This window comes from Xenopus laevis, chromosome 4S (assembly GCF_017654675.1).
Source record: "Xenopus laevis strain J_2021 chromosome 4S, Xenopus_laevis_v10.1, whole genome shotgun sequence".
NCBI lineage: Eukaryota > Metazoa > Chordata > Amphibia > Anura > Pipidae > Xenopus > Xenopus laevis.
In genome coordinates, this window is record NC_054378.1 from 60,534,690 (window position 1) to 60,562,568 (window position 27,879).

General features: G+C 36.1%; 1 protein-coding gene across 1 annotated transcript in view; it reads left to right on the forward strand.

The window, feature by feature from the left end:
* Nucleotides 1-386: 386 nt before the first annotated feature.
* adgrl4.S (adhesion G protein-coupled receptor L4 S homeolog) overlaps nucleotides 387-27,879 on the forward strand; it is a 97,693-nt gene continuing 70,200 nt past the window's right edge. The window contains exons 1-2 of the mRNA XM_018260717.2: nucleotides 387-465; nucleotides 858-1,001. Of these exons, the coding sequence (XP_018116206.1) occupies nucleotides 444-465; nucleotides 858-1,001 (166 nt within the window). The 5' untranslated portion in view covers nucleotides 387-443. The remainder of the gene's footprint in view (nucleotides 466-857; nucleotides 1,002-27,879) is intronic.

Genomic DNA, 27,879 nt, shown 5'->3' on the forward strand with positions numbered 1-27,879 from the left:
ATATCAAACCTTGTACCCTATGAATAATGATACAATTATGATTTTGATCAATCATATTGGTCTATTGATTTATTAGACAACGCTTGCAAAGTTCAAATTTCTATGAAAGCCTAGGTTTCCTGCAGAATTCCCTATTATATCTTTGATGAAACAGTAATGAGATGAAGGAATAAATTAAATAAAACACAATAAAGACAAAGTAGAGCCAAAGTAAATGCATATTCAGTGGCAAACACTAGCAATGGAAAAGAACATGGAATCTGCATTGCATAGTACAAAAGTCAACTCCTTGTTAAAGTTGATGAAAGTATAGGAAACAGAAGCCTGACCAAACAAAGAAACAGGAAAATCACCAAAGGAAATCAGCTGCGTCACTGAGCTGAGAATTTCTGAACGACTTGCATCGACTGCTTTTGGAACAAAGCTTTAATCAGCCGTCTCAAATGAAACAATTATATTTAATAGGTAAGTAATTTTGTATTGTGTGTTGTGATACTTTGTCGTGGATAACCTCCATCAGTCTGTGTTTAAGTTTGTCACGTTTTACCATTAAGCATTTAACTTTTTGTAGATGAAGTGCAAGTTAAAGGGGAAAAGTGCAATACACATTACATTGTTACCAACAAGTCTGGCCAAAGCAGAGTAAAGCATTTCAAGTTAAAGCATTTTCTTTTCAAACGTTCATTGTTTATCTCAAAATAGACTTAGTCAAAGTAATTTAGTTTAAGGGAAGTTCTATTGCAGACTTTTAATGTACTATAACCATACTAACAATGCATATAACAGTAAACACTGTAGACACAGAGATTGTTTCTTGGAAAATAGCTTACTGTCAATATATATATTGTTTTTTTTAGTGTGTATCATATCATTGCTGGGCCAGGGATATCAGCAATGCTCAATAAGCTGCCATGTAAATGCAAAATGTAAAACTGAGAATGGAGCCGTAGGTTGCTACTGCGCTAATGGATACACAGGGGACGGCATCAATTTCTGTCAAGGTAAGTTTCATAATATTTAACAGAATTTGTTTAAGCTTTCTTCTTCTTTACCTTAAAATATATATTTGTTGGACTTTTACGATTACATTACTGCTGTGCTTAATACTGATGATGGTATAAAACATTTCTTCATTGCTTGTTCTCTTTAATATGTTTATAACAAGTTATTCTCAGAATCCTGGCAAAATATGATGAAGTGAAATAGTATAGATAGATGATAGACAGACAGACAGATAGATAGATAGATAGATAGATAGATAGATACATGCTGTGAGATCCTGAGTGACAACTGTTTTGTTAGGTTAGTAAGTCAATGATTTCCCTGAAGTAATAGCCTTTTCAAAAACAACTCAAATTACTTCCTGGCCAGCTACAAAATAAGTCAGTAGACCTTTAGTCACTCAGCTGGTAGTTTCGGTGAAAAGTTGGAAGGAGAACAATGATAAAATATGAAGCATTTCAAACACTATAAAGGGAATATTTGCCAAAGTTGTGTGCTGTTGAATCACTATACAGAATGAATCAGACATTTCAGACAGGTCCTATACTTATCAAGAATGGAATGGAAAAGTAGAAAGTCACAGATATTCCCATGCTTTGTCTTTGCCGTATGTAGGTTAGTATATTTTTCAGTTCTATTCACAACATTATCTGCATAGAAATGCATGTTCTCCCTGTGCTAGCCTGAGTTTCTTTTAACAATCTTAAAACATAAAGGTGGGTTAAATGGTTCCAGATTAAATTGACACTAGTGTTTATGATCCTTTGTGATTGCCATATGTAATTTAAACTAATTTAAACACTTGTGTGAGAAACGAAACATTACCTGAAAATTGCTGTTATATGCTAGAAATATATTATTAAAGGCTAACAATATTGTGCATAAACGTCCAGTAAGTAAAAATAAAAGTGAAACACCCACCTACTGCTGCAGTGGTGAATGTATTTAGCCGTTTAATCACTGTTTGAAGAACTAAATTTTGGGGTGATATACCCCTCCTTGGATAGAGCCTTATTTAATTTATCAGACTATTATTTAATATTGGAATGTGGTCATGTGTCCAAGAGCAGCACCTCCATGAAATATATAAAGTGCAGGGAGTTCTGTCAATATATAAGGGGTAATTTCTGAACGCCAAGTGCAGTGTGCAAAGTGCAATTTTGGATGCAATCCACCATGTTTTTTTTTACTGACAATGCAGAGTTTTTTTCCCACAATCCCAGTGTAAGCGTGGCCATGGTTTTGCCCCTGATGCAATTGCACCCATTGCATCGAAACAGATGCTATTGCAACTACGCATGTCTGTGAATTGGGCATCATTTACGCAGTTTCCATATTACACAATTTTCTTGTGCTTGATAGTTTCAGCACAGGCCTGTTGTATCAATTGACATAGCCCATTGTGGGAATCCTGGAACTAAGCCACATTCAGGGTAGTGGTAGCTTCAATGTCCCCTTGTGTCAATAGGCAAACGTGTGTGTGTGATCCAATGGAAGAGCCTGATTTGGCAATGGTGCTTGTTACAACTATACAGAAGTACAAGGAGCATGTTTGGACATAAGTATCTGAATAGCATAAATAGTCACAGCAATTGTGTCCATTATAGAATGACTGCACTTGCGGCTGCATTTGTAAGTTAGGCCTATGGTTTTGTGTATTTTGCACATCTATGAAATAAAGATGTCTGTTTGTTATTTAAACAGTCTGTTTGTTATTTAATGTTGCCACCGACACAGTAATATAGAATAGGCAATAACACTTACTTGAAATAGGCTATTAAAATAATAATAATCTCTTTCTCCCTTAATAGAGACAAGCAGAAAAAGGAAATGCAGACACATCTCATATTCTGTATAAGAACATATATCAATGTCTAATGTATGCTTTAGTCGGTAGGAGTAACAGTTAGTTAAACAAAATGTTTGAGGATAGTGTGCCTTTAATGGCAGATGGCAATGTAAAATTACAGAAACAATTTTCCAAATTACTAAGCTTTAGGAAAAGAGGTACAGTGTTTGAGTCTGCCATCTGCACACATTGTATTCCCCTTGCATTTTAGGATTCATTTTACAATCCCATAGTAGCTTTCTTCTGGAAAAAAAAACAGAGATAATTATAGCCATTGAGAGAATAATGTAGAATACTGGCATATAAAAAGAGAAATAGAAAAGATCTCACAATGCGTGTTGACATTAGCAGAACTAGACAAGTCAGAGTAGCCTAAAGTATGACATTAGTGACAAGACTGAGATGATGCAGCAATACAAATGATTAGGGGAAACTATTATAGAATAGACTTTTCCCGACTAAAAGAACAGCAGAAAGGTGAACATAAAAGTCAACAAACTTGCTTTACAAGCGAAAAGGAAAGTGTCACTTTTTCTTTTCTAGTTGTAGAAGTTGCCTGGTGAAACACACATGCCTTGAAAATAACTGACTAAATGTTGCAGTGATTAAAGTACTTTTATAGGAACTACTCAGATATGCTTTTCAGTATTTTTTTTTTTGTATATAACTAAAGTATAAATTGAAATTCTAATATTATCAACAATGCTATGAATACTTCGTTATGGAGTAAGAGAAACAGAAACAGACATGTAAAATAAATATATTCTGCTGTTGAACATTTGATCATTATCCGAACCTGGGTGGTTTGTATACTACAGTATTTACCTAAGGAAATACTAAAAATAAACAAATATTTACACACCTGATTAGTTGCAAACATATTTAATGGCAATGCAGTGCATGTCAGATGATCACAGGCTTCTGCTGATTTCTAAGAATGATTGACTCAGTCCTGTGTATGAAGCATTAACCTTTCCAAATAGTGCTACAAATGCATTAACCTTACACCCACTGGCATTACAGTATCAATTTTATTAAATGTCATCTTCCAGATATATAATCATTTGGCTTACATTATGTATTTATTTATGTTTCTAGGTAGGGTTTATAATCCATTTAAGTTTCCCTAAACAGACAGGATAATGACATTGAGGTTCTTATGTACATTCCATTACAACTCTTAATATTTATGTAATATTTATGTATTTTTTATATTGAGGCTTTGAATATGATAATTATTAAATGGCATATCTTGTGTATGTTTAATACTTTATATTTAATGAGATATGTTTCCGTTATATGAAGAATGTGGCAAAAAAAGAGTTGGGGCTATGTTTATCAACTTACAAAGTCTGCTATAGCTCTAGCCTCCTATAACAGTCAGAAAGCATCTATTGAATTCCTATTCCACAGTAAACATATTACTACGGGTTACTGCACTTGGGCAAAGTTTGTGCCCTTTATTTGATATAGGGTGTGGGTAATTTATGGCATTTAAGGCCTATTCCCAAATCCTTTATGGATAGCACAGATTTTACATTTTTATTTGTTACTATCTCTGTATATTAATTTTGTGCAATGATTGTCTTTCCAGTACTTTTCTGTATTGTAAAAATGCACAATATTGTGTACATTGGTAGAGCCTTGTAAATAAATTAAAGTAAGTAAAATGTATTACATACATAAATATCAGGATGATCATATTCTCCTGCTGATCTAGATATTCAAAATGACCATTCTGTTTCAATCTACTGCTGTTGCATAGATATTGAAGTGGTATTGATTGACCCTTATGCATATACCCCTTGAAAATAATTAATTGGAAGTAGGCCAACTGTGTACAAGATAGAATGAAGTAAAAACAGGGTAATTGGAAGATTGCTTTTAGTGATGGGCAAATAAATTCGGCAGGCATAAATTCCCATCGAATTTCCACTTTTCCGCACTGGCAAATAAATTTGCAAAACTGTGGTGAAAATTTGCCAGTGAAAAATACCCTGCCTCAAAAAAATTTGGACAAAATAGGCACGCATATATGTCGAAATTGACGCGCATAAAATTTATTTTGATGCCCATTGACTTCAATGTGTTTTGAGAAATTTACACCGTTTTGCGAATTTCATCGGACATGGGACAAATTCACCCATCACTAATTGCTATATGTCAAGTGAGTGTAGCTGCAAGTGCATATGTGCAAGCTAACAAAGACTTGGTAAGTAAAAGCTCAAAGCAAAACAGAGAGTCAACAAGAGAAATAAACTTCATACTGGTGATGACATTTGTAGATTGATTTAGATGTTGTAGATCTGAAATAGAATGCAAAAGGAAGTGCACACATAGAGTAGTATTGTCTCAATTAAGATAAGCAATTAAGCCCCTAAAGCCACAGAGTGTTTAAAAATGGTGCCTGGAGAGCTATATCACCAGTATGATATTCTTCAAGATTCCCCCTTTCGGGTATATACTCACAAGACTTACTTGAGTGCTGCGAGTGGAGAAGGAATGTCCACAGCGTTTATTCCTAAGCTTGCTTTAGCTCGTTCAATGCTGCGAACGATAAAGGTAGCACGTAGATCAGCCATAAATCGAACACACAGGACCCAGTAAATTACCGCTGCAGACATTCCTTCTCCACTCGCAGCACTCACAGAAGTAAATTACGCTGCGGACATTCCTTCCCTGCTTGCAGTACAGAAGTAAGTCCTGCAGAGGTCTGTAAAATCCTCAGTACAACAGCAAGCACTAGCTTCCGGTTCAGCAGTCTAGGCAGAGATGTGGAGCACCGCACCTCGGATTTTGCAGAATCGCCCTTTCGCCATTCTACAGAATATATCCAGAGAGCAGAGATTTAGGGGACGATTCACTAAGGGTCGAATATCGAGGGTTAATTAACCCTCGATATTCGACTAGGAATTAAAATCCTTCGACTTCGAATATTGAAGTCGAAGGATTTAGCGCAGATAGTTCAATCGAACGATCGAAGGATAATTCCTTCGATCGAAAGATAAAATCCTTCGAATCGTTCGATTCAAAGGATTTTAATCCAACGATCGAAGGAATATCATTCGATCAAAAAAAGTTAGCCCTTCCCCATAGGCTAACATTGACTTCGGTAGCTTTTAGATGGCGAACTAGGGGGTCGAAGTTTTTTTTAAAGAGACAGTACTTCGACTATCGAATGGTCGAATAGTCGAACGATTTTTACTTCGAATCCTTCGATTCGAAGTCATAGTCGAAGGTTGAAGTAGCCCATTCGATGGTCGAAGTAGCCCAAAAAAAACTTCGAAATTCGAAGTTTTTTACCTTCGAATCCTTCACTCGAAGTTAGTGAATCGGCCCCTTAATATGTTTTTTGGACAAAGCATTGAATATAATAAACTCTATGCACAATAGAGCTGTTATTGAAGCAGTTTAGAGTGGATTTATCACATAAAATATTTTAGTATTACTGTTCCTTTAAGTAAATTTTCAACTTCCAAATTACTAGCATAATTAACCCCTAGCTGCTTTATACCAAAGCTGCAGAACCAAAATATAGATATAAATACAAAATAATGACAAATTGCCTTAAAATACTTGAGTTTGCACAATTCTTATAGTTGATTTAAGGTGGATTATCCTTTTAACTTGGTTTCTCTAAAGGCACAATTACATATAGAGGAATACAAAAGAAGGAGCCATTGTCAAGCAGTTTGGTATCTTTGCAAACTTAAATACAGTTATGACTTTTCCAGGTTACAGCTAAGAACCCATTATGTTTTTTACAGATTAACATGACACACTAACATTTTACATCTTGATAGTAAGCAATTAAGAAACTCTTCAGAGCTGTTCTAGATCTGAATTTTTGATGTCTTCTGTTTTTCAGAGGTGCTGATCTAACCTTGATTTGTTATATTCTTCTTATAACAGTCAGAGACATTTTTCTTTCATGTGTATTAGAAAGTGCTCACAATCCATTGCCTTAATAACAGTGTCCACAAAATGGCTCCTGCCTGCTTGCTATAATTATGAGTTCCCAGACCAAAGGAGACAAGATTCAAATAAGTTACATAGTGTTATTGAAGTTTATTTTGCTTGACTAACATGATAGCCAAGGATTTGGAATTCTTTTTTCAGGTGACAGGTCCCCTTTTCATTCAGTCAAGGTGTTTCCAAGATATTAAAAGAGTGAAATAGAAACTAAATGACATTTGTTTTTACAATCCATTCAGGTTTGTTTTTACAATCCATTCAGGTTAGAGACGAGTAGATAACGGATAGAAACATCATATTTAGTCAAGTGTCCATTTCATTCATCACCTTTCCCTTTTCATGGAATTTGTTAAGTATAAACCCTCCATCAGTATAAAGATAAACGCCAAAAGTATGATAGCCATTCTTTAAAGATTAATCTCTATTTATTATGAAATAAGTGCTCATAGTATAACAAGCAGAGACGCAGTGAAGAGTCATTTTCAGAACTAATTCTCAAGATATCAGCTGACTTTTAAATAAGAACAGAATTTTTTTTTTTTAAGCTAAAATAAAATGACCTTTATAACAACCATAGTCTGCTAAAGACAACAAACCTGTTCCCTATTCATGGGAGACCATGGCATACTTGCCTTTGTTGGGGTTCAATATATTGATGTACACACAAAATATCAAAGCAATGTCCAAAATTACTTTTCTTCCACAGGATTCCATACAACAATGGCATTATAAAATGTTGATTTAATTCTTGAAGAATTCATAGGGGTGGTGCCTTAGATGCCTAATATGATATACTAGCATGCTGACATTTGATAGTTTCATAGCAAGAAAGTATAACATGTTGGCAGTAGAGCATAAAATATTGAGTTCAAATATATTATTAATGTATCTTAATAAATAGACAGCAGAGCAATGCTTTCAGAAAAGAAAACCTTGTCAGTTTCTAGACAGTATAACTTTCTAGTTACATGTACATGTGAGAGTATAGGACAGGCCTGTTAGGTAAGAATAGATAATACATTTCAGAAACCATTAAGTTAAACATCTATGTGGTATGATGGCAATGGGTTATGTGACTTACACATTAGGGCCTTCGCTAATTGGAGGTTCCCATAAGGGTGTAGTGGATCTACAACTCTCAGGCTACTGTATAGCAAAAATAGAATGATTGGGCTCCAGGAGGTTCTTATAGTAAACAATAGAACAGTAGTTTATTTGTACAAGACAAATGACCTCAGGTTTACTGACATATGTTGAGGTATGGACAGATGTACATAACAATGGCTAGAATAGGTTGGATGACACAGCTGAGTAATGTGACTCACATTAGGCATTGTAATCAAGCAGTAATAAGGAATCCCAGCCAGATGTACCTTGAAGTGGTCCCTTTAGGGCAATGGCTTTACAGGGCCTTGGTGTACCCAAGCTAAATGGGAACAACCAGTAGGTAACGGCACCAGCAGCCAAAGAGGAAGATCCTCCCCTTTCCCAACACTATATTGAAGTGTGGTAGGAAGTGGTCATCACACCTCTTGGCCAATAATAAGATAGGTGAATACTTAAACTAGATATATAGGCTTTTGCCCAGCAACTAGGCAAAAGGAGGAAGGGTAGGGATTTTTTTCATTTCAGGAAATATTCTCCCCCATGCTTTCTATTATTTGTAATATATTTCATAAATTCCTTTTCTTGAATAAACATCTATTTAAACATTATTATTTTGTAGCCGTTTAACTGAAATGCACATGACACATATGGTTATGTAAAACAGAGTAGTGAGGCAACGCAAAAATTTACATAAAATTCACACTGATTTATTAAGTATGTTTATGCATTATTTCTCCAGATCCAAGCTGGTACACAAGCTTTATAAAGCTTACCCTGGCGGTCTAGTGGTCGGCAGGGACACCTGTCGTGCCTCCGGTGGGGACACCTGTCGTGTGGTTGTTGCTCCTTCTGCTCTAGTCCCCCCTATGGCGCGCGCTGCGTGCACTTACGGGTTTTACGCACCTGCGTAATCACATCATCGCGCAATGGAGCAAAATTCAAAAGTATTTCAAGTATTGCTCATTGTTAGGTTCTATTTATTAGTTTCCTTGGAGTGTTATATTGTTTTCGATTCCTGGTTTTGAACCTTGCCTGCCTGTTTTGACTACTCTGACCTCTCCAAGCTGACCCTTGCCTGTCTGACTATTCTAGTTCTCCAATCCTGATCCTAGCCTGTTTGACCATTCCTTGAACTCTGCCTGCATTGACCCGGCCTGTCTGACTATTCTCTACTCTGCTTGTGCTGGCCTGGCCTGCCTGTCCACACTATATTGTCTGGCCTGTCTTCCAAATTGTGTATTCTTCCATCCAGTATCCTTGGTAAACGATCATGCCCCTTTCCTCATCCAGGACCTTTTGCTTTGCTCCTCTCTTGTTAAGACCTGGCGGCATCCAATCAGAGGAGGGCTCCTCCCAAAGTGAAAGGAGGCTGTTTTAGGCAGAATCAAGAGCTGAGACCAGGGAGCCTAGCATTGGTTCTGAATTTAGGGTGCCTTATTACCTACTGTATGTCATTTCATTTTGACCATAGAGTTCCACTAAAGAGTTGAGTCATGCATAAATACTTTTTCACTGATTGCACCTTGCCTGGAATGTTCTACAACCTTATATCAGGAAAGCTTCTACACCAACGTTTTCTCAAAGCTAAATCACATTCTAGAGGAAGGACTTTCATAGTCTTCCTCTGCAGCAACAAACTCTTGACCTATGCACTTGTTTAGCATTTCTTTTTGTCTCTGTCTCTTTCAAATACAGAGTAAGCTTCTGGAACAGGGTCCTCATTCCATTCAGTCTAAACCAAGACCTTAAAGAAATACATGTAAAGATAAATGCTTTTATACATTCATGCTACATATTCTACTTGATAATATCTCATATTACTTTGCCAGCTTTATTACTCATTACAATTGTATGGGGAAATACACCAATAGATAGACAAAGTGTTTTGCCAGCAACTTGTTCCTTTATATATAATGAATTATTACTCTGGTTGGTAAAAACTGTGTGTTCAAAAACATTACTACAGTTAATGAAAAGCCATTCATTTTAAAATTGAGTTATAGAGGTGATGTTTGCATAGCAGATAAAAACAATCTTCTTACATATATATATATTCACTTTGGCCTTGCCAGTTACTTCATAGGGTTAACAGAATTAAGTGTTTTATCAAACATTATCAACTAGATTTGACTTTGCAATTCTGTTCCTCCTTCTGCTGCTACTGTATACCCATATACAAACCCATATTGCATGAGTACACAAAATGATGCTGCAATGGATAGCAGTAATGAGGGGAAGGTTGTTTCTTTCTTTTAGCCATATTATATTCTCCCCATTTATTTCTCAACTTCATATCAATTCTTCAATGACCTTAACATTACAAATTTACAAGGTATACATATCTCTGATCAGAATCATGAGATACATAATAATCCATGATCTTTAACATATATGATTCCATGCGAGTACATAACATTATGGTAAAATTATTTTTTTTCACAAATATAGGTATAATAAGGGGAATTACTACTACTACTACACTTCTACAACAATATGAAGAAGCATCCAACTTTTTATTTTCAAAAGCTGCAGGCATTGTTAGCAGATTTCCCAGGAGAATGAGTTGCTACTAGGTAAACTTAGAAAATACCTTTGCTGGTACAGAAACATCAGCCAGGTATTTGATGTCAGGTGCAGCAGACTATCCGGGAGCTGACAGCAAGCTGTTCCTGCAAACCTACATTTTTAAAGTACTTTACATTTATTTCTGAATAAAGTCTCACTCCATTATACTGTCTTAGATAAAGTTACCTTTACATTTCTGTGGCATTCTGTTCCTTTGAACCAATTATATTTGTAAATCATTTAACAACAAATATTTTACAACACTTTATAATTAAGTGGAAGTATTTTTCTACATTTGTTTAATTAAATTAAAATTAATGTTACAAATTTTGCTTCATGAACCACAGTACTACATTCAATGTGTTTGACTTTGAAACAAATTATATAGTTGATTAATGGGATTCTGAAGCTAGTGATCTCTAAAAGTGTTTTGCCTATACAGTACAACACATTTGTGAAAACAATTTAGTCTGATTTAAGACCCTGGTTATAAAGTGCTAATATTTTAAAACAAAACACATCCCATTTTTGACATGTGTTTATTCAGTTGGGTTTTGTGAAAAAGGCTACACTATCACTATTGCAACCCTTGGCTAAACAGACAAAAATTTAATTGGACTCTATAACACAGAATGAGTCTTTACTAAGTGGAATAATGAAGTGAGGGTGTTCTTTACTACACCTCTCTTGCTGTTGGGTAAGAATAAAGATGAAGGACGCCAAACAAAGCAGAACAAAGGCTTTACTTACCATCTACCTGCACCTCAGGTAGACAGTGAAAGATGTCAGTTACATTCACAGGTAGGATCTGGGACATCATAGTGGAGTTGCCTAGGTTTGCCTTCTAGGGGTTTTAGCCAATGTGGCTTAGATCCCCTACAGCAGAAATGTATCCGTTAAATGAAGCCAGCCTAAATCCATATTCTGTACTCTGGTTCCAGAGCCTAGGGGAGAGCTAGGGAGGAGCTCTACCTAAGCTATCAATCCTTGTTGGAGCATAGGCTTCTTTTTCTAGCTATTCCTGTCTATTTTAAGTTTCTATTCTAGAATGTGCTATAACAGTATCTTGTCCTGTCACTCACTTAGCTCTGTTCATGAGCCTTGTTCATACCAGACTTCCTGAACACATTCACCTGGTTTAGCAGATTAACAGAGAAATAATATGTGCTTCTTTCCAGTAACTAGCAAAATTAATTAGTAGATAAAGTTATTAACCCTATGGGTCCCTACACCTTTTAACACTATCTGAACTTACACAAACACACATGATGTAAACCATGATGGACTTGAATGGATCATTCTCCCCACCCCCTTAGGCTGGCAAAGTCATTCAACCTTTTCACCTTTTTCCAAGTTTAAGTGTTGGATTCTGGTTGATGGATACTGCTTGCAAAGATTCTGTCCACTGCCTACCATGTCTGCCAGGTCAGAATATGAGGTGTAAGGTGGAGGGACGTGAGTGATACTTCCTACTCCATGGAAAAGTTGAAAATAAGGTTGAGGTGCGCAGATTAAGTTTTATGACTCTGCTAGCCTAAACTTCAGCTGACCCAGCAAATTTTTCTCATCATTCTCAGTACTAACCTTTCTATTAAACCATTAAAGATTTGGTACTTCTTTCCCTATTTAAGGGTAGAATATTTAGAGATGTATAAATGTCAGTTAGCATTTTAAATATATTTTCTCAAAGGAGACCATGTTATGATCATTATTGCCTAAATGCTTACCTACACTGTTGCTGGAGATAAGTTGGATATTATTGTTGATTTCCAGACCCAAATAACATCTTTCCTAGTAGAGTTATAATGAATACAAGGGTACATTTTTGACTCATTTTTTTAATGTATTTAAACCATTATAAAAATGTTTGTTTATTCAAAATCAGTTAATATGTGAAACCTCTATAAGGAAAAGATGTGTCTGGACTGAGATCTAACACGGTTTTTCATACATATATAGAATGCAAAATATAGTGTCTGAAAATGGTATTAGAGAATGAAACAAGAAAATGGTATGTTTTTATTCTCTCAGTTTACTGATTCAATTTAAAGATTGTGATTTTAAAACGTAATTTACAGTTTGTGTGTAAGGACTGATAAGAAATAGAATTTGTGCACATTAATTGATATATCAGGTAGTAGATTTAACTGAGTTTAAAGGAACAATTCATTGTAAAAATAAAAACTGGATAAATAGGCTGTGCAAGTAAAAAAAAACATATATTTCTAATATACAGATGCAGCCATTTAACGTGCTGTAACGATAGATAAGCTGCAGCAAGTGCGATGTCTAAAAGCTGCCTTGTCGTGTTTATAGCAGTTTCCTTTTTTAAAATGAATGCAATACTAGCTTTGGACACTAGTAGTGATGGGCAAATTTATTCGCCAGGCGCTAATTCGCGGCGAATTTGCGCGATTCGCCGCCAGCGAATAAATTCACGAAACGGACGCCGGCGCCAAAAACGGGCGCGGGCGTAAAAAACGGCGCGAAATTCGCAAATTTTTCGGCGAAGAGAAACGGCACAAATTCTCCCATCACTAGACACTAGATGTCCAAGCACTATTTATTGCTTCAGCTAGGGGGCTACGTGAGTGACAGTAAAACGAAGAGAGGCAACAGTTTATTCCAAGCACAAACTCAGTGTCGGACTGGGACACCAGGGGCCCACACAAAAACCTTTGACCAGGGGCCCACCAAATTAATCTTAGACCAGGGGCCCACTCTTAGTGCTATTATTCTTCCTCTCCTCACTCAACCTCTATTCTCCTAGTCTCTATTCTTTACATACTGTAATCTATTATTCCATCTATTTAGTCTCTTTGTTCTCATAAAAATAGGGAATGTCCATAAAAAAGGCCAAATGTTTAGCAGCATGAGGGCCCACTGACACCTGGGCCCACCGGGAGTTTTCCTGGTATCCCTGTGGGCCAGTCCAACACTGCACAAACTCCTTATAAACTGAAGTTATAAACTACATTTTTGGCTAACTAACTATGTTAGAAACATTTTTAATGTGCACAGCCTATCTATTTACCTCGTTTTTTTTTATTTTTACACTGAACAATTCCTTTAAATCTCATCAAACCAATGTAAGACTGTTTTTTGATTTTCCTGTGAATCACCGCTATAAACAGTTGTTGGGTGGAAATGATTATTTTCCAAAGGCACAGGAAGTCGAAATAATCTTTTCTCCTTATGTAATGATTGAATGTGTTCTAGCCTAACAATAAAAAACCCATTACTACCCTCAAGGTTTTTAAAGAAGACCTTCTTGTGCATTCTTTCGCAAAATTTCCATGCTAGAGAAAGACCCTGTTTAAAGAAAGAATAATTTTAATGTTGCGATAACAAAAATTAAAAAATTCTATTCTATTTTTTAAATAAATATAGACATACGCACAGAAGAATTGGACAGAGTGATCAATTAATCAATTCCATCCTTTTAACAAAGCACCTTTTTAGAGACAGTCTGTGAAATTATGTTGTCACATTAAATAGACTTATTGGTTTAAATTGCTGGACACTTTTAGACCTAAGTACAATAAGAAATTTCAGAAGTTTGTTTTAAAGGGACACAGTTGCAAATGTAATATGGTGGATACTATGGTAAATGGCTAAAAAAAAAATTTGGGGTGCTGATGACTATAAAGTCCTCTGTCATTAGTGCTTATAAGCTAGTAACATTGTTTTCTTAAATGTTTTGTTTTTGTAATGTTAATGTGAATTTATATATGGCCAAAAAAACATTTTTTCAAATAAACAATGTGATACTAATATATCTTACAACAAAAATATGTTCATTACCAGTAACCAATGTCCTGACATGGTAGTAAAACTTCTTTGTGTGCTTCATTGAGTAGAAAAGACACCCAACATTATCGCCACTACTGCTTTCAGATCAAGTGGCTTGTTTAGTACATAACATTTTCTTAAATGTTTTGTTTTTGTAATGTTAATGTGAATTTATATATGGCCAAAAAAACTTTATTCAAATAAACAATGTGATAATAATATATTTATGGTGATTAGTACAGAAAATGTACCATTGTTTATTAACAAAGTCTTAGAATGAGTGGCTGGACATTTGGAACTTATGCATTTATAGGAAAGTCTTAAGGTAGCCATACACAGACTGGCAAGGTACGCTAGCCATGTGATTGGTCCATCACTAGCAGAAATGGCGCATTGGCGGACTAGATTTCAAAACAGGCCTGATCTCCAAACCATAGTCTATAGTATATGGATATTGTCAGGGATCATTGAGCCACCATACATTTACTAAAATAGATTTTGTTTTGTGCAACTTTATCAGTATGTGGATGGCCAGCTCTATTTGTCTGATGTTTTAAAATGTAAATCCACATGCAGCAGCTTAAAGTAATAATCAAGAAGATAATAATAATAATAAAATATGAGTAAGATCTTAATTAGAAACCTATTCTTCAGTTTCTGACCCCTGCTGATCTCTAGTGACTTCTTAGGTTAACATTAGACAAATGTTCTAGGACATGTAGTCAAAGAGTAATTAGAACTCTGGCAGCCAAATTTATTGTGTTTTCTTTTCATAGTCTGCAGTGTGACAAATTTCCAACAATGAATTTCTGCCTCCCAATAGGAAACAAAGGATATCCTTTTCAATGGAATGCATTTTAACTCATTTAAATTGCATGAAAAAATTAAAGTTGCAGTAATTATTTTTGTTCCAAGTATGTATAAAATAAACAAATAAAACAATAGTTTAAATGAAACTATCTAAAATTATCAAGTCTGCCTCTCATTGATATTTCATTAAAATATACATAATTGTAATTATAAAATAATTTGAATAAGAAGCTTTACTAAACATTATTTTTTGTTAAATTACAAATCTGTATTTTTTAATCTCTACTGACCACAGAAGTCACTCCAAAGATAAATTTTGTGATTTGAAAGAATTAAATATGAAAATAATTCACACACAGAGTAGAGGGTACGGCAACCCCCAAACAGATACTTCAAGTAAAGATACACTGGCACACAGGGCAATTGCAGTGCAGGGTGACCCCTTGCTGTTTATTTGTGCGGACGTGCGACGTTTTGGGGCGCTTGAGAAAGGGGTTCGCCCCGAAACGTTGCACGTCCACACAAATAAACAGCAAGGGGTCACCCTGCACTGCAATTGCCCTGTGTGCCAGTGTATCTTTACTTGACTTATTTAAACTCTTAACACTAATATTCAGGCAGTTGTTCTTTTTCTTTTTCTGAAATATATTTATGGAATGTATTTATTTATCTATTTATTTGTAATGGAATTATATATGCTTTTTCTCAATCTAATGGCACATAAGTGACAAGAAAGAGCAAGACTCCTGTCTAAAAATAACACAAGCTCTATTGTCTTTGTCCAAGTACTTTGTTCATATAACTGTTGTCTCTGTGTTTTTAGACTTGTATTTGGGGCAAGCCTTTTTCATACTACTGTGGATTTTCTCTGACATTGCTTGTTCTATTGTACTGCATATAATGAGGGAAATGTATTATTTAGAACATTTGCCTGCTCCAATTTTAGACAACATATCATTGTTTTTACTTGACAAACACACCCAAAGCAAATGCATAATAGTCTGGCTTTCAATGCCACACCTGCTATTCCCACTGAAATGAATGGTGGGTTGTGCAAGATGTGTAATCTAGATTAGAAAAACAAACTGAGTAAATTAATCACTTTCCAGATTTTTTCTGGCTGAGACTTGAAATGGTCTGGCAGAATCAGACTTTTACTTAATGCGTCGGTTACATTACACCTGCCTATGTCTAAAAAACGTAAAATTACCTTTGCTACAGAATAGATGAGTACAATTTAAGAAAAAAATTATAATTATAAAGAAATTGTTAAAATTATTAAACAATATGTGGTTAAAAAATGAGAACAATTGCCTACAATATTTTGGCTCTTGTACATTCATTGCGAATAATTTCATTGTTGAAAAATACAAATGATTCAGCTTTATAAAGGCTTCTGTAGAAGTTTATTCCACCTCCTAAAAATGTTGTGGAAGAGTTGATCATAATGAAATCTGTAACCTTTTTAACATTTGTGTAACAGGAGCTGGATGATCTTGAAGATTCAGCAATTTCTTCATAATATTTGATGCATTTTTAAGCAACACAAAATTCATCTACAAATACAACTGCATCATTCTACACATTTTAGTGCAACTTTCAGCTAGCATCAGTCTACTAGTTTAGCCTGCTTTGATGAATTAAAGGCAATTGCAAGCCAGTTGAAACATGCAGGGTGCAGATATGCCCTGGAGTTAATGACTGTCTTGAGGAGATGTCTTAAATATCTTCTGATGTCTGCAGTGCTGTACTCAAGTTTGGGCACACACTAAACTTTGTGAAAAAAATTGTATTACAGGTTTTTATAAAATAAATAAATGGAAATTAGAGCACGCTGTGATTCTAGCAGCCAATTCAATCAGGTAAAACAAATAACTTTGCATATCAGCCTCTGATCTCTAATTAATACCAGAACATATCCATCCAAGATTATAATAATCTTGCCATTGAAATGTACATAATCAGTTTTGAGGCAATATTGCACACATAAACACTGGTTCAATTGAATGATAACACTGAGAGAAACAAAAAGTACACATAAGAGATCCGTTATCCAGAAAGTTCTGAATTACGAGAAGGTGATCTCCCAGAGACTCTGTTTTAGCCATAAAATTCAAATTTTTAATAATGATTTCTTTTCTCTGTACAGTAATAGTAAAACGGTACATTGTACTTGATTCTAACTATAATTTAATTAATTCTTATTGGAAGCAAGACAATCCTTTTGGGTTTATTCAGTGTTTAAAATATTTTTTTAGCAGACTTAGGGGGTTATTTACTAAAGTAAATATATCTGGTCAGAGTTTTAAAGGAAAAACACCTTTTTGTTGTGGTGAAAAAAAAACGTGATTTTTTTTCGGTGATTTATTAAGCCCAAAGTCTGCTAAAATTCAGAATAAAAAAGTACTCCATCTCAAACCTACAGAGGTCATGTAGAAGTCAATGGCAGATGTCCCTTTTACAATTGAAAGATATTATGATCTGCACTGGGTTTTGTACAAATTCCAAAAAATAGGGGACATCAAATCAGAAAAATCATATGATTCGTTTTTTTATCACAATTTTATCTAGTCTTTTCCTGCACCAGATTTTCAAGTTAATTTATTGATAAATGTGGTAAAAATGTGAATGGCAGTTTGGTCGAAGTGGTTTTACTAAAATAATTAATTTTTTTCAGATTTTAGTAAATAAGCCCCTTAATGTATGGGATCTAAATTATAGACAGCACGGTTATCCAGTAAATTCCAGTTAGCTTCCAATCACATTACACCAGTGTAAAATGTTGTTGTGCCATTGCTGTTACATAATGTCCACACTGTTCCTGATAGGACCTATTTGGGTCTCCCCAGGACTATACGATACATATGAATCTTATATTTGCTGCTATGCTACCAATGATGACACTGGACTCCAGGATGGAGTTTAAAGGCCGCAGCTTAATTAACAACATCAATGGAAATAACATGTATAAATAGCATGTAACTGTAGTATAACATTATACCATTAACCCAATCTACCAGAGCCGTCACAATTCCAATACCAAGGGCAGGTGGGCGTCAGGCCCAAACTGGCAATCTGTGAGTTCTGGCAAATGCCAGAGGGGCTGCTGTAAGATCCCATAGACAGTCACTGTGGAATGGGCTGGTGGGAGACTGGTTGGGCCTCTGTGTACTTGAAATGCCAGGGCCTATTTTGAGTCCCAGTCCATCCCTGGTGGGCTGGATGCTGCTCCCACCTATGATTCAGGAAGACTGCTGTCTTTCTCTGACTCAGTGCCTGGTAAGCCCTCCCCTTTACTCTCCTCACAGTACCTTAACCCATTATGTTTCTTATGGCCTGCCTAACCAGATCAAAGCTTCCCTCCACTGCACTTGTCCGGAAGGCCTATTATTTTTAAAGAACTGTAAATATCTTTAGATGAGAAATTTTCCAAATAGTGGATATAGTATCACTACAAGCCCATTGTTGATCAGTCTGATTAGAAATGGGATTTCTAATATTAATACACAATGTACAATGTTGATCAGGGGGCTGAATTCAAGGACTTTTTTTTCCTTCTGACTGAAATTAAAGGTAGCTTCAGAGTTTATATTGTAAGTTCATTTTGGGAAGAGCCTTCTTTACAGCTCATAACAATTACTGGTTGTTTTTGTATGTAAATCTGTTAAATTATCTGTTGTACACATTGTTACATGTTAATAATATTAATAATAAGGGGACTTTTTGCCCTCCCTCTGATCTGAATGTCATGTAATACACAGCTATGTAGCATGATTGCCAATGAATTGCTAAATTTGAATACCATATATGGATTTAATGTGTAAGCAGCTATAAAAAGGAACACAGGTTTTCTGGGGTCAAGCATATTAATGTGACCAGTAATTACCATATTACTGTTATCTTAGATAATTTTCTGGTCAGGGTGCTCAAAGTCCCTGGGAAGGCAATATAATCGATAGAATGTTTTGATCATTCTCTGTTTTTCAGGTGATGTTGAATACCAATCAGCACATACACTACTTCCTGCGTTGTGCGGTTGGGGCTGCACAAGTGACTAGGTTGCTAGACCTATCTCGGTCTGATGTAGATAGCTTTGGAAAGGGTTAGGAGAAGGGCACCATATAGATATCTCCATGTCTCTACAATATTGTGCAGATATCAACATAAAGCTCCTAGGTACTGTACAGTATATCTGGATGATGTACAGCACTGGCTGGGTGGTGAATATCAAAATGCAGTATTCAAAAGGGACTAGCAAGTGTTCAGGAAAATCTAATTTGGGTAAAAAAATGTAGCCAAAAATGGCTTGCTTTTATGCAAGTATGGCATGTATGCTTGGAGTACCTGGGGTTTTCTGAATTAGGGGTCGTTCCATAATTTGAATGATCATACATTAAATCTACAAAAACACATGAACATTAAATAAACTCAATCATTTATATTATTTTATGCTATCTTAATTACCATCAAGCTACTGTTTTATTATTACAGAGAAAAAAAAAGCAATAAAAAATGATTTGCTTCAAACTGGTTCTATGAGAGGTGCCCTTCCCAGACGTTGGTCTTACAGGCGATACCTCTTTACATCTAAAATAACACAGTGCAGTTTCACACTGAACATTTCCTTTAAACCTATTCCTGCCAATGTCATAGATTCTGGCCTGTTTGAGGGGAAGGCAACAGTCTGCCAACAATGTAGATGTACTAGGTTTACATATATGCTACAAAAAGAATGCATTGCATGTCAGCATTAGCGCTAGTGATAAATATTGGGAGAGAAACGCTTATAGATGTCCAGAACATTGTAAACTGTTTTTCTATCACAGTTTTTCTTTTTAATTATAGTTTTACATTTGTTGTATTTCTTTTCCCAAATCAGAAAAATGGTAATGTGTAGATCGTATTTAAAATAAACATACATGTTTCTGTTTGCTAAAATGAAGAAACATATGTCATACTTTACATTTTTTTACTTCTTTAGTATGAAGAATTTAACCTCAGAACTAAAGACCACTACTAATTTCCTGTAAATAGCCAGAGCATTATTCACGTCTTCCTCCTATTGTGCCGGTATTTTTTTAAGCATAGCTGGTTGAATGCAGACTCAGCTGTCATCAATGTTTAGTTTTAAGCATTTGTAAGGACATTATTTTCATTCAAACCAGTTAATATGTAGACTGCATGTTTTCTTGCTTTAATTTATTTATATATGGTTTATTTAAAAATGATGAGTTACTAACAAGTTTAGTGTAACTATTAAACTTCTACAGAAGCAAGAACACACATTTTCATTTAAAGGGATACTGTCATGGGAAAACATGTTTTTTTCAAAACACATCAGTTAATAGTGCTGCTCCAGCAGAATTTTGAAATTTAATTTTGAAATCTGACATGAGGCTAGTCATATTGCCAGTTTCCCAGCTGCCCCCAGTCATGTGACTTGTGCTCTGATAAACTTCCATTACTCTTTACTGCTGTACTGCAAGTTGGAGTGATATCACCCCCCTCCATTTCCCTCCCTCAGGAATAGATTCTTAGGGGCAAATTCACTAAGATTCGTAGTTGCGCCAGGCGTAACTTCGCCGCACTTCGCCGCACTTCACCACACTTCGCCAGGTGTAGTTTCGCCAGCACTTCGCAAATTCACTAAAATCCGAAGTTGCGCTCAGGGGTAGCGTAAGGTTGCGAAGTTGCGCTAGCGTTGATTCGCTAAGTAAAGCGAAGTTACGCTAGCGAAGGCTAATTTGCATACGGCGCCAAATTCAAATTTCAATGGAGGAATACGTATCAGCACTACAAATGTCTAGAAAACCTTCAAAACATCAAATAAAAATTTTATTTTGCCCTACACATGTGCCCACTGTCTAGGTAAGTTGCCATGAGTCAGGAAATGTAGGGGGGAAGGAGGGGAGCCCCAAAAAAATTCTCAATCTTTTTCAGCCTATCACCCATAATGTGGAAAACACGCCAGCGTTTTTTGGGACTTAGAAAAATGTTGACTTTTTTTGAAGCAATCCCTATCTACTCTATTGCGCTTCACCTGGTCTGAGGTGGCAAAGGAAGTCTAGCGTAAAAGGTAGCGTTCAGTACACTGCGCGCATTAGTGAATTTGCGTAGCTACGTCGCTAGCGAAACTTCGCCAGGCGTAAGGGTGCGACGTAACACTAGCGAAACTACGCCAGCGTTCGTTAGTGAATTTGCGCAGTAACGAAAATGCCAAACGCTAGCGAAGTAACACTAGCGTTCGGCGCTTCGGCGCTTAGTGAATTTGCCCCTTAGACTAATACAATACATTTAACCCCCCCCCAGCATAATAGACTCCTGCTAACAAAACAGTAACAGCAAATGTTATTAAATAACAATAAAATAACAAAAAACAACAGATTATTCATAGATTCCATTGATAGATTCCATGAACAGTATTGTTTTTTTCTCTGCTGATGGCTTGGCCATCCACATGTGTATTAGTGGTTTCCACAGTTTTGACTAACCTGTATTATATGAGTTCAAAAATATTGAATTAAGTTGCCCCACAAAACAGGATGTGGGGAATGAAATGGTTTAGCTCCATGTACTATTGCTGTTCATGGATTATCTGGTCATACTAGTATAAAGTCAATCTATATGACAGTAAATAGATAAACTAACAAGATTAAGGCTTATGTCATACACAGAAACTCATCAAACTCTCCATTAAATCCATCATTAAGGGGCAGATTTATCAAGGGTCGAAGTGAAAATTAAAATTTTCAAATTTTTAATTAGATTTTTTGAGTTTTTTGTGGACAAAACTGTCAAATTCAACTAGGAAATTTTTAAAATACTATTCAAGCTTTTTTTTAAATTCGAATTTGATTTTCTAAATTTATCATACACTGGCCCTTTAAGAAGTTGAATTTGCCTATTCGCCACCTTAAATCTGCCAAATTGCTGTTTTAGCCCATTGAAGATGTCCTGGGATCAATTTAGAGTTGTTTGCAGCCTTCCTGACATTCAAGTTTCAGAGAAAAAAACTAAAATTGAGTTTTAATAACTAGAATCAAATTTGATTCGAATCCTATCCAAATTTGCGGGTCGATCCTATTAATTCAAGTTTGTAAAATTAGATTTTTTTTTTTAATAAATTGAATCTGGTCAAATTTCGAGTTCATGGGAGTTTGTGGAAGTTTTAAATAACTCCCAACAACTCTAAATTCGACCCTTGAAAAATCTGCCCCTAAATGTAATGGTCCTCATTTGTAACTACTGGTACAGCAGTGACTGGAATTATTTATTCATGCTAGTTGGAAAAAGACAAAAAGCCCAGGTGCAGTTACAAAAAGTAATAGCATAAAGAACATGTAGCACTCATGGGATTTAATTTATGTGCAAAGTTTTAATGGTGCAAGTCGATGTTTCAGTCCTGCACAGAGGACCTTTATCAGGACATCACAAATAGAAATGGACAAATTTGTCCCGTTTCGCATCGCTGAAAAATTCGCAAAAATGCATTGAAGTCAATGGAAGTCAAAATTATTTTGACGCTCACGACAATTTTGTCCAAATGCATTAAAGTCAATAGCGGGCGAATAACTTTTTATGCTGACGGGTGCCCAAATTTTTTCAACACGTCACATTTTTCGGTGGTAAATTTTTTTCCGCAGTTTCACAAATGTATTTGACAGTGGCAAAACATGGAAATTTGCTGCAAATTTATTCGCCCATCACAAAGTGCCTGTTCAAGCAACAAAAAGAATTCAGATATTATAAGAATGAAACTATGTATGTACATTATACCTTTTAGATGTGGTAAATAAAGCTTAACACTTAGGGGCAGATTTATCAACGGTCGAGCTATTTTACTTCGACTAGGGAATAGTCAAAATTCTGTTTGAATTTGAGAAAAATTTGAAAATTAGAATATCGAAATTTATCATGTACTGTCTCTTTAAAAATTTGACTTCGACCATTCACCATCTAAACCCTGGCAAATTGCTGTTTAAGCCTATGGGGGACCTCCTAGAACCTATTTGGAGTAAATTGGTGGACTTTGAAAAATCTAAGTTTTTTGGGGGGAAAAACCTTCAAATTGAATTCAATCGAATGCGCTATTACTTCGATTCGTATGATTCGAATTTGGCCGAATACTAACCTATTCGATCGAAAATGGACCTATTTGATAAAAAAAAAAAATTCAACTTAATTTCAGTTGGTCTTTTTGAATTCGAATTTCGAAGTTTTTCAAATTCAAAATTTGACGCTTGATAAATATGCCCCTTAGGGGTATATTTATCATTCTGTGTAAAAAGTGGACTGAAACATTACATGTGATGTTGCTCATAGCAGATCTATGCTTTTATTTTTGTTACTAATTGCTGATTGATTGCTCTGGGCAATATCTCTGCTTCACTCCACTTTTTACACAGCATGATAAATACAACCCTTAGAACACTCAGGTACAATTATTGCAACTTTTTTGTAAAATGCACTTAAACTGCATGGTTTATAAAAGGGGTAGTTCGCTTAAAGTTAACTTTTAGTATGTCATAAAATTGTCTATCTAATAAAAACAGGGGGTTTAAATTATGATCATAACATTTTCAAGACAGTAATGTGTTCCTATTTATCTTTGGCCATAATTCTTATTAGCTGGCACCTCCCCGCATAGTTGCAATTCTTGACAAAAGTGTCTCCGGACCATGTTAAATGTTATTTAGTTGTTGGAGATCTCTGAAAAATAAAAAAAATTATTTGAGGAAGCAAGGTTATTGTTACTTTTATTGATTATTTTTTGTTAAGGTCCCCTTATCTTACAGTCTGGCATTTAAACCACTTCCTGGTTACTGGGGCAAATAGATATACACGGTACAAAGGGATTCGATTTTTAGAATAAAAATCAGGGGACAAGAAGAATCATAAAAAGGATTTATGTGGGACGGACAGGCCAAATTTAATCACACAAACTATCTTGATCTTTTTTAAAGACCTGTTTACTGAGGCAACAAGCAAATTGAAATAAGGCTCCTCCCGTTGCTGATTGGAGGAAAGGTGCATTAAAGTTTAACCCCTACCATTGCTGGAACTGCACCTGGAACAAAGTAATGCTATTTGTCATATAACAATATCTTTTATAGTATTTCTTAAAGGAGAAGGAATGCTATGGAGGCATTTTATTGCCAATAGATTAGCTGCAATAGTGCAAGCTAGAATGCAATATTTATTCTGTAGAATGTTTTACCATACCTAAGTAAAAAGCTCTAGAAACTCTCTGTTTGTTTAGGATAGGAGCTGCAGTATTAATGTGGTGTGACATCACTTCCTGCCTGAGTCTCTCCCTGCTCTGGGCTCAGATTACAGCAGAGAAGGGAGTGGGCGGGGGAAGAGGAGCAAACTGAGCATGCTCTTGTCCAGGGCAATGAGGTTTAAGCTGAAGGCAGGAAGTCTGATACAGAAGCCCATGAGTACACAATAGAAGGAAAGAAATGCAGTGTTTCTTTTGACAGGGGACTCAGAGCAGCATTACTTTGGGGGTTTACTGGTATATGTAGATGGACCTTTCTGATAAGGCTTACTTAGTTTTAACCTTTCCTTCTCCTTTAATCATTACATGTGTTGGTGTGTATTTATTTTATAATTATTTGTTTTAACTGAATCCATGGTGTATATATAATGGATATATTATTTAAACTTCAACTTTCTATAACTATTTTTAGGTTATTTCAGTATTATAATTTTGATTAAGACTTGCAGTTACAGTAAATCAGATGGTGTGTTAACATTCACACTCGCTGTTCATTTGATCCTAATTCTGTTGTTGACATTATTAGTAGGCCCATTACACTTCTCTAAGCAGAGTCTAATGGAGTGCTGTGCCTGTTAAACTCTGAAGACAAGAATTAGTGGGGTGTTTTTTTCATAGCTTAATCACAAGCAGAAATTGCAAAATTACATTCTAATATAAAACTACACATCTTATTATCATAGCATTACCTTCCAATTCTCAGTGTTCCAGTTATTTTGCTCTGGCTTTATTGTTTTAAACATAAATGCATTGTGAGAACTTAATTAAAAAAAAATCAACATTTAGCTAATTCACAGGGGTGTAACAAATACAAACAATAGACTCAGATCCACTTGACTAGGTAGCCAATGGGGGCTTTTAATAATGCACCATTTCAGCATAAATGTTGAACAGATCATCTTTTCAAATTGTCGGACGAAGGTATTATTATACTGGGGGTCCTGCAGGATTTTGTTTTACATAGTTGCATTATAAATTAGAAGAGGATTGATCATTAGTTTAAATATGATTCAACACTGTGGTAAAAAAGTGGTAATATAAAAAATAAGAACCTACATTTGTATAATATTCTTTATTGCTGAATAACTTTTAGCATGAAGTTTTATTACAGACAATGAGCAGTTGTTTATGATGCACTAATTCTCTGCTTTTAGCTCAAATGGGGGAATGTACTGTAATAAATGTCGGTAACAGAAAAAAATTGCAATGCGAAAAATTATGCCTTTGTGCGAATAATATCTAGTATAGGTCAATCTAAAAACAACTAGACTTGCTGAGTAATCAATGAAGACGTTTCACTACTCATCCGAGCAGCTTCTTCGGTTCAACTGACTGGTGTGGGAAATTCTCGGCATATAAACTCTTCCACTAATCCATTTACAATGGCACATTGTAACTCTTCAAAGAGGTGACATCTGAAGAAACTCACAGAGGTGTTGATTCTGTGTAGTTGTGATAGGATTATCCAATGTGTCATGCAACTCCTAGATACAGGTGTTACTTGTGAGAGTTGCATGAATGGATGTGTGAAGTGTTCTGAATCCGCCGGGGTACAGATGTTAGAACAGCATTGTATGTAGCAGACAGGTGGTGTCGAAGGCCCCCGCCTCTGTTCAGAGATGGTCTCTCCACCTTGACATGAATCGCCTCTTTCACGCCTCGTTCAAACCAGCGGTCTTCTTTATCCAAGATTTGGACCTTGCTGTCTTCAAAGGAGTGTCCCTTGTCTTTTAAGTGTAGAAAGACAGCTGAGTTTTGCCCTGTAGAGTTCTCCCTCCTGTGCTGAGCCATTCGCTTGGAGAGCAGTTGTTTTGTCTCCCCAATGTATAGATCTGTGCACTCCTCGCTACACTGCACTCCGTATACCACATTGCTTTGTTTTTCCTTTGGTGTTTGATCCTTTGGGTGTACCAGTTTTTGTCTCAGTGTGTTGCTAGGTTTGAAAAACACAGGGACATGGTGTTTGTTGAAAATCCTCCAGAGTTTCTCTGACACTCCAGCTACATATGGGATGACTATGTTTCGCCTACTATGTGTCTCCGGGCGGTTATTTCTATTGGTGTTCCTGTTGGGCTTGGTTGCTGCTGTTTTGACAAAGGCCCAGTCTGGGTAGCCACACGCTTTCAAAGCTCCTCTGAGATGTTTCTGCTCTTTGTCTTTGGACTCTGTATCAGTTGCCACACATTCCGCCCGGTGGTGCAGGGTTCGAATGACACCCAGTTTGTGTTCCAGTGGATGGTGGGAATCAAACAACAGATATTGATCCGTATGAGTGGGTTTCCTGTATACTTCTGTCTTCAAGTTACCCCCCTCTTGGATACATATCAAACAGTCCAAAAAAGCAAGTTTGTTATCGTGGACATCTTCCCTTGTGAACTTGATGTTATTGTCCACTGAGTTAATGTGTTCTGTAAAGGTCGCCACTTCATTGGATCTGATTTTAACCCAAGTATCATCCACATACCTGAACCAGTGAGTCAGTGTAGTTCCCTGGAAAGTAAGTAAGGCCCTCCTTTCCACTTCCTCCATGTACAAGTTTGCTACAATAGGAGAGACTGGAGAACCCATTGCACAGCCATGTTTCTGTCTATAAAAAAGGTTCTTGTACTTGAAGTATGTGGTGTTAAGGCACAAATCTAGCAACAAACAAACTTGGTTGGGACTGAGCTTCGTTCTGCTGCTGAGGGTGTTACCATGTTGCAGTCGATTTCTTACAGTCTCAATCGCCTCTGTAGTAGGTATACATGTGAACACCATTGTTTCTTCTGCCTCTAGTGTAACACCGTGAATCTTGGTTACAAACTCTTTGGCATTCTGGATATGATGCACTGTATTGCCTACCAACGGGGCTAAGATGTTAGCCAAGAATTTTGCAATGCTGTATGTCACTGAATTTATGCTGCTGACAATGGGTCTTAGTGGGGCTCCTTCCTTGTGTATCTTGGGGAGTCCGTATAAGCATGGTGTGGCTTCCCTGGGATACAGACGGTGGTATAAAATTCGATCAATGGCTTTCTCCTTTTCAAGTTGTTGTAGGCAACCGATCACCTTTTTCTTGTCTGCTACATACAATGCTGTTCTAACATCTGTACCCCGGCGGATTCAGAACACTTCACACATCCATTCATGCAACTCTCACAAGTAACACCTGTATCTAGGAGTTGCATGACACATTGGATAATCCTATCACAACTATACAGAATCAACACCTCTGTGAGTTTCTTCAGATGTCACCTCTTTGAAGAGTTACAATGTGCCATTGTAAATCGTTAGTGGAAGAGTTTATATGCCGAGAACTTCCCACACCAGTCAGTTGAACTGAAGAAGCTGCTTGGATGAGTAGTGAAACGTCTTCATTGATTACTCAGCAAGTCCAGTTGTTTTTAGATTGACCTATACTAGATATACTATGACCTGGATGAATGAAAATCTTCATAGTCACTTTGTGCGAATAGATTTTCCTTTGCGTGAATTTAATATAGCTTTTTTCGAACCTGGA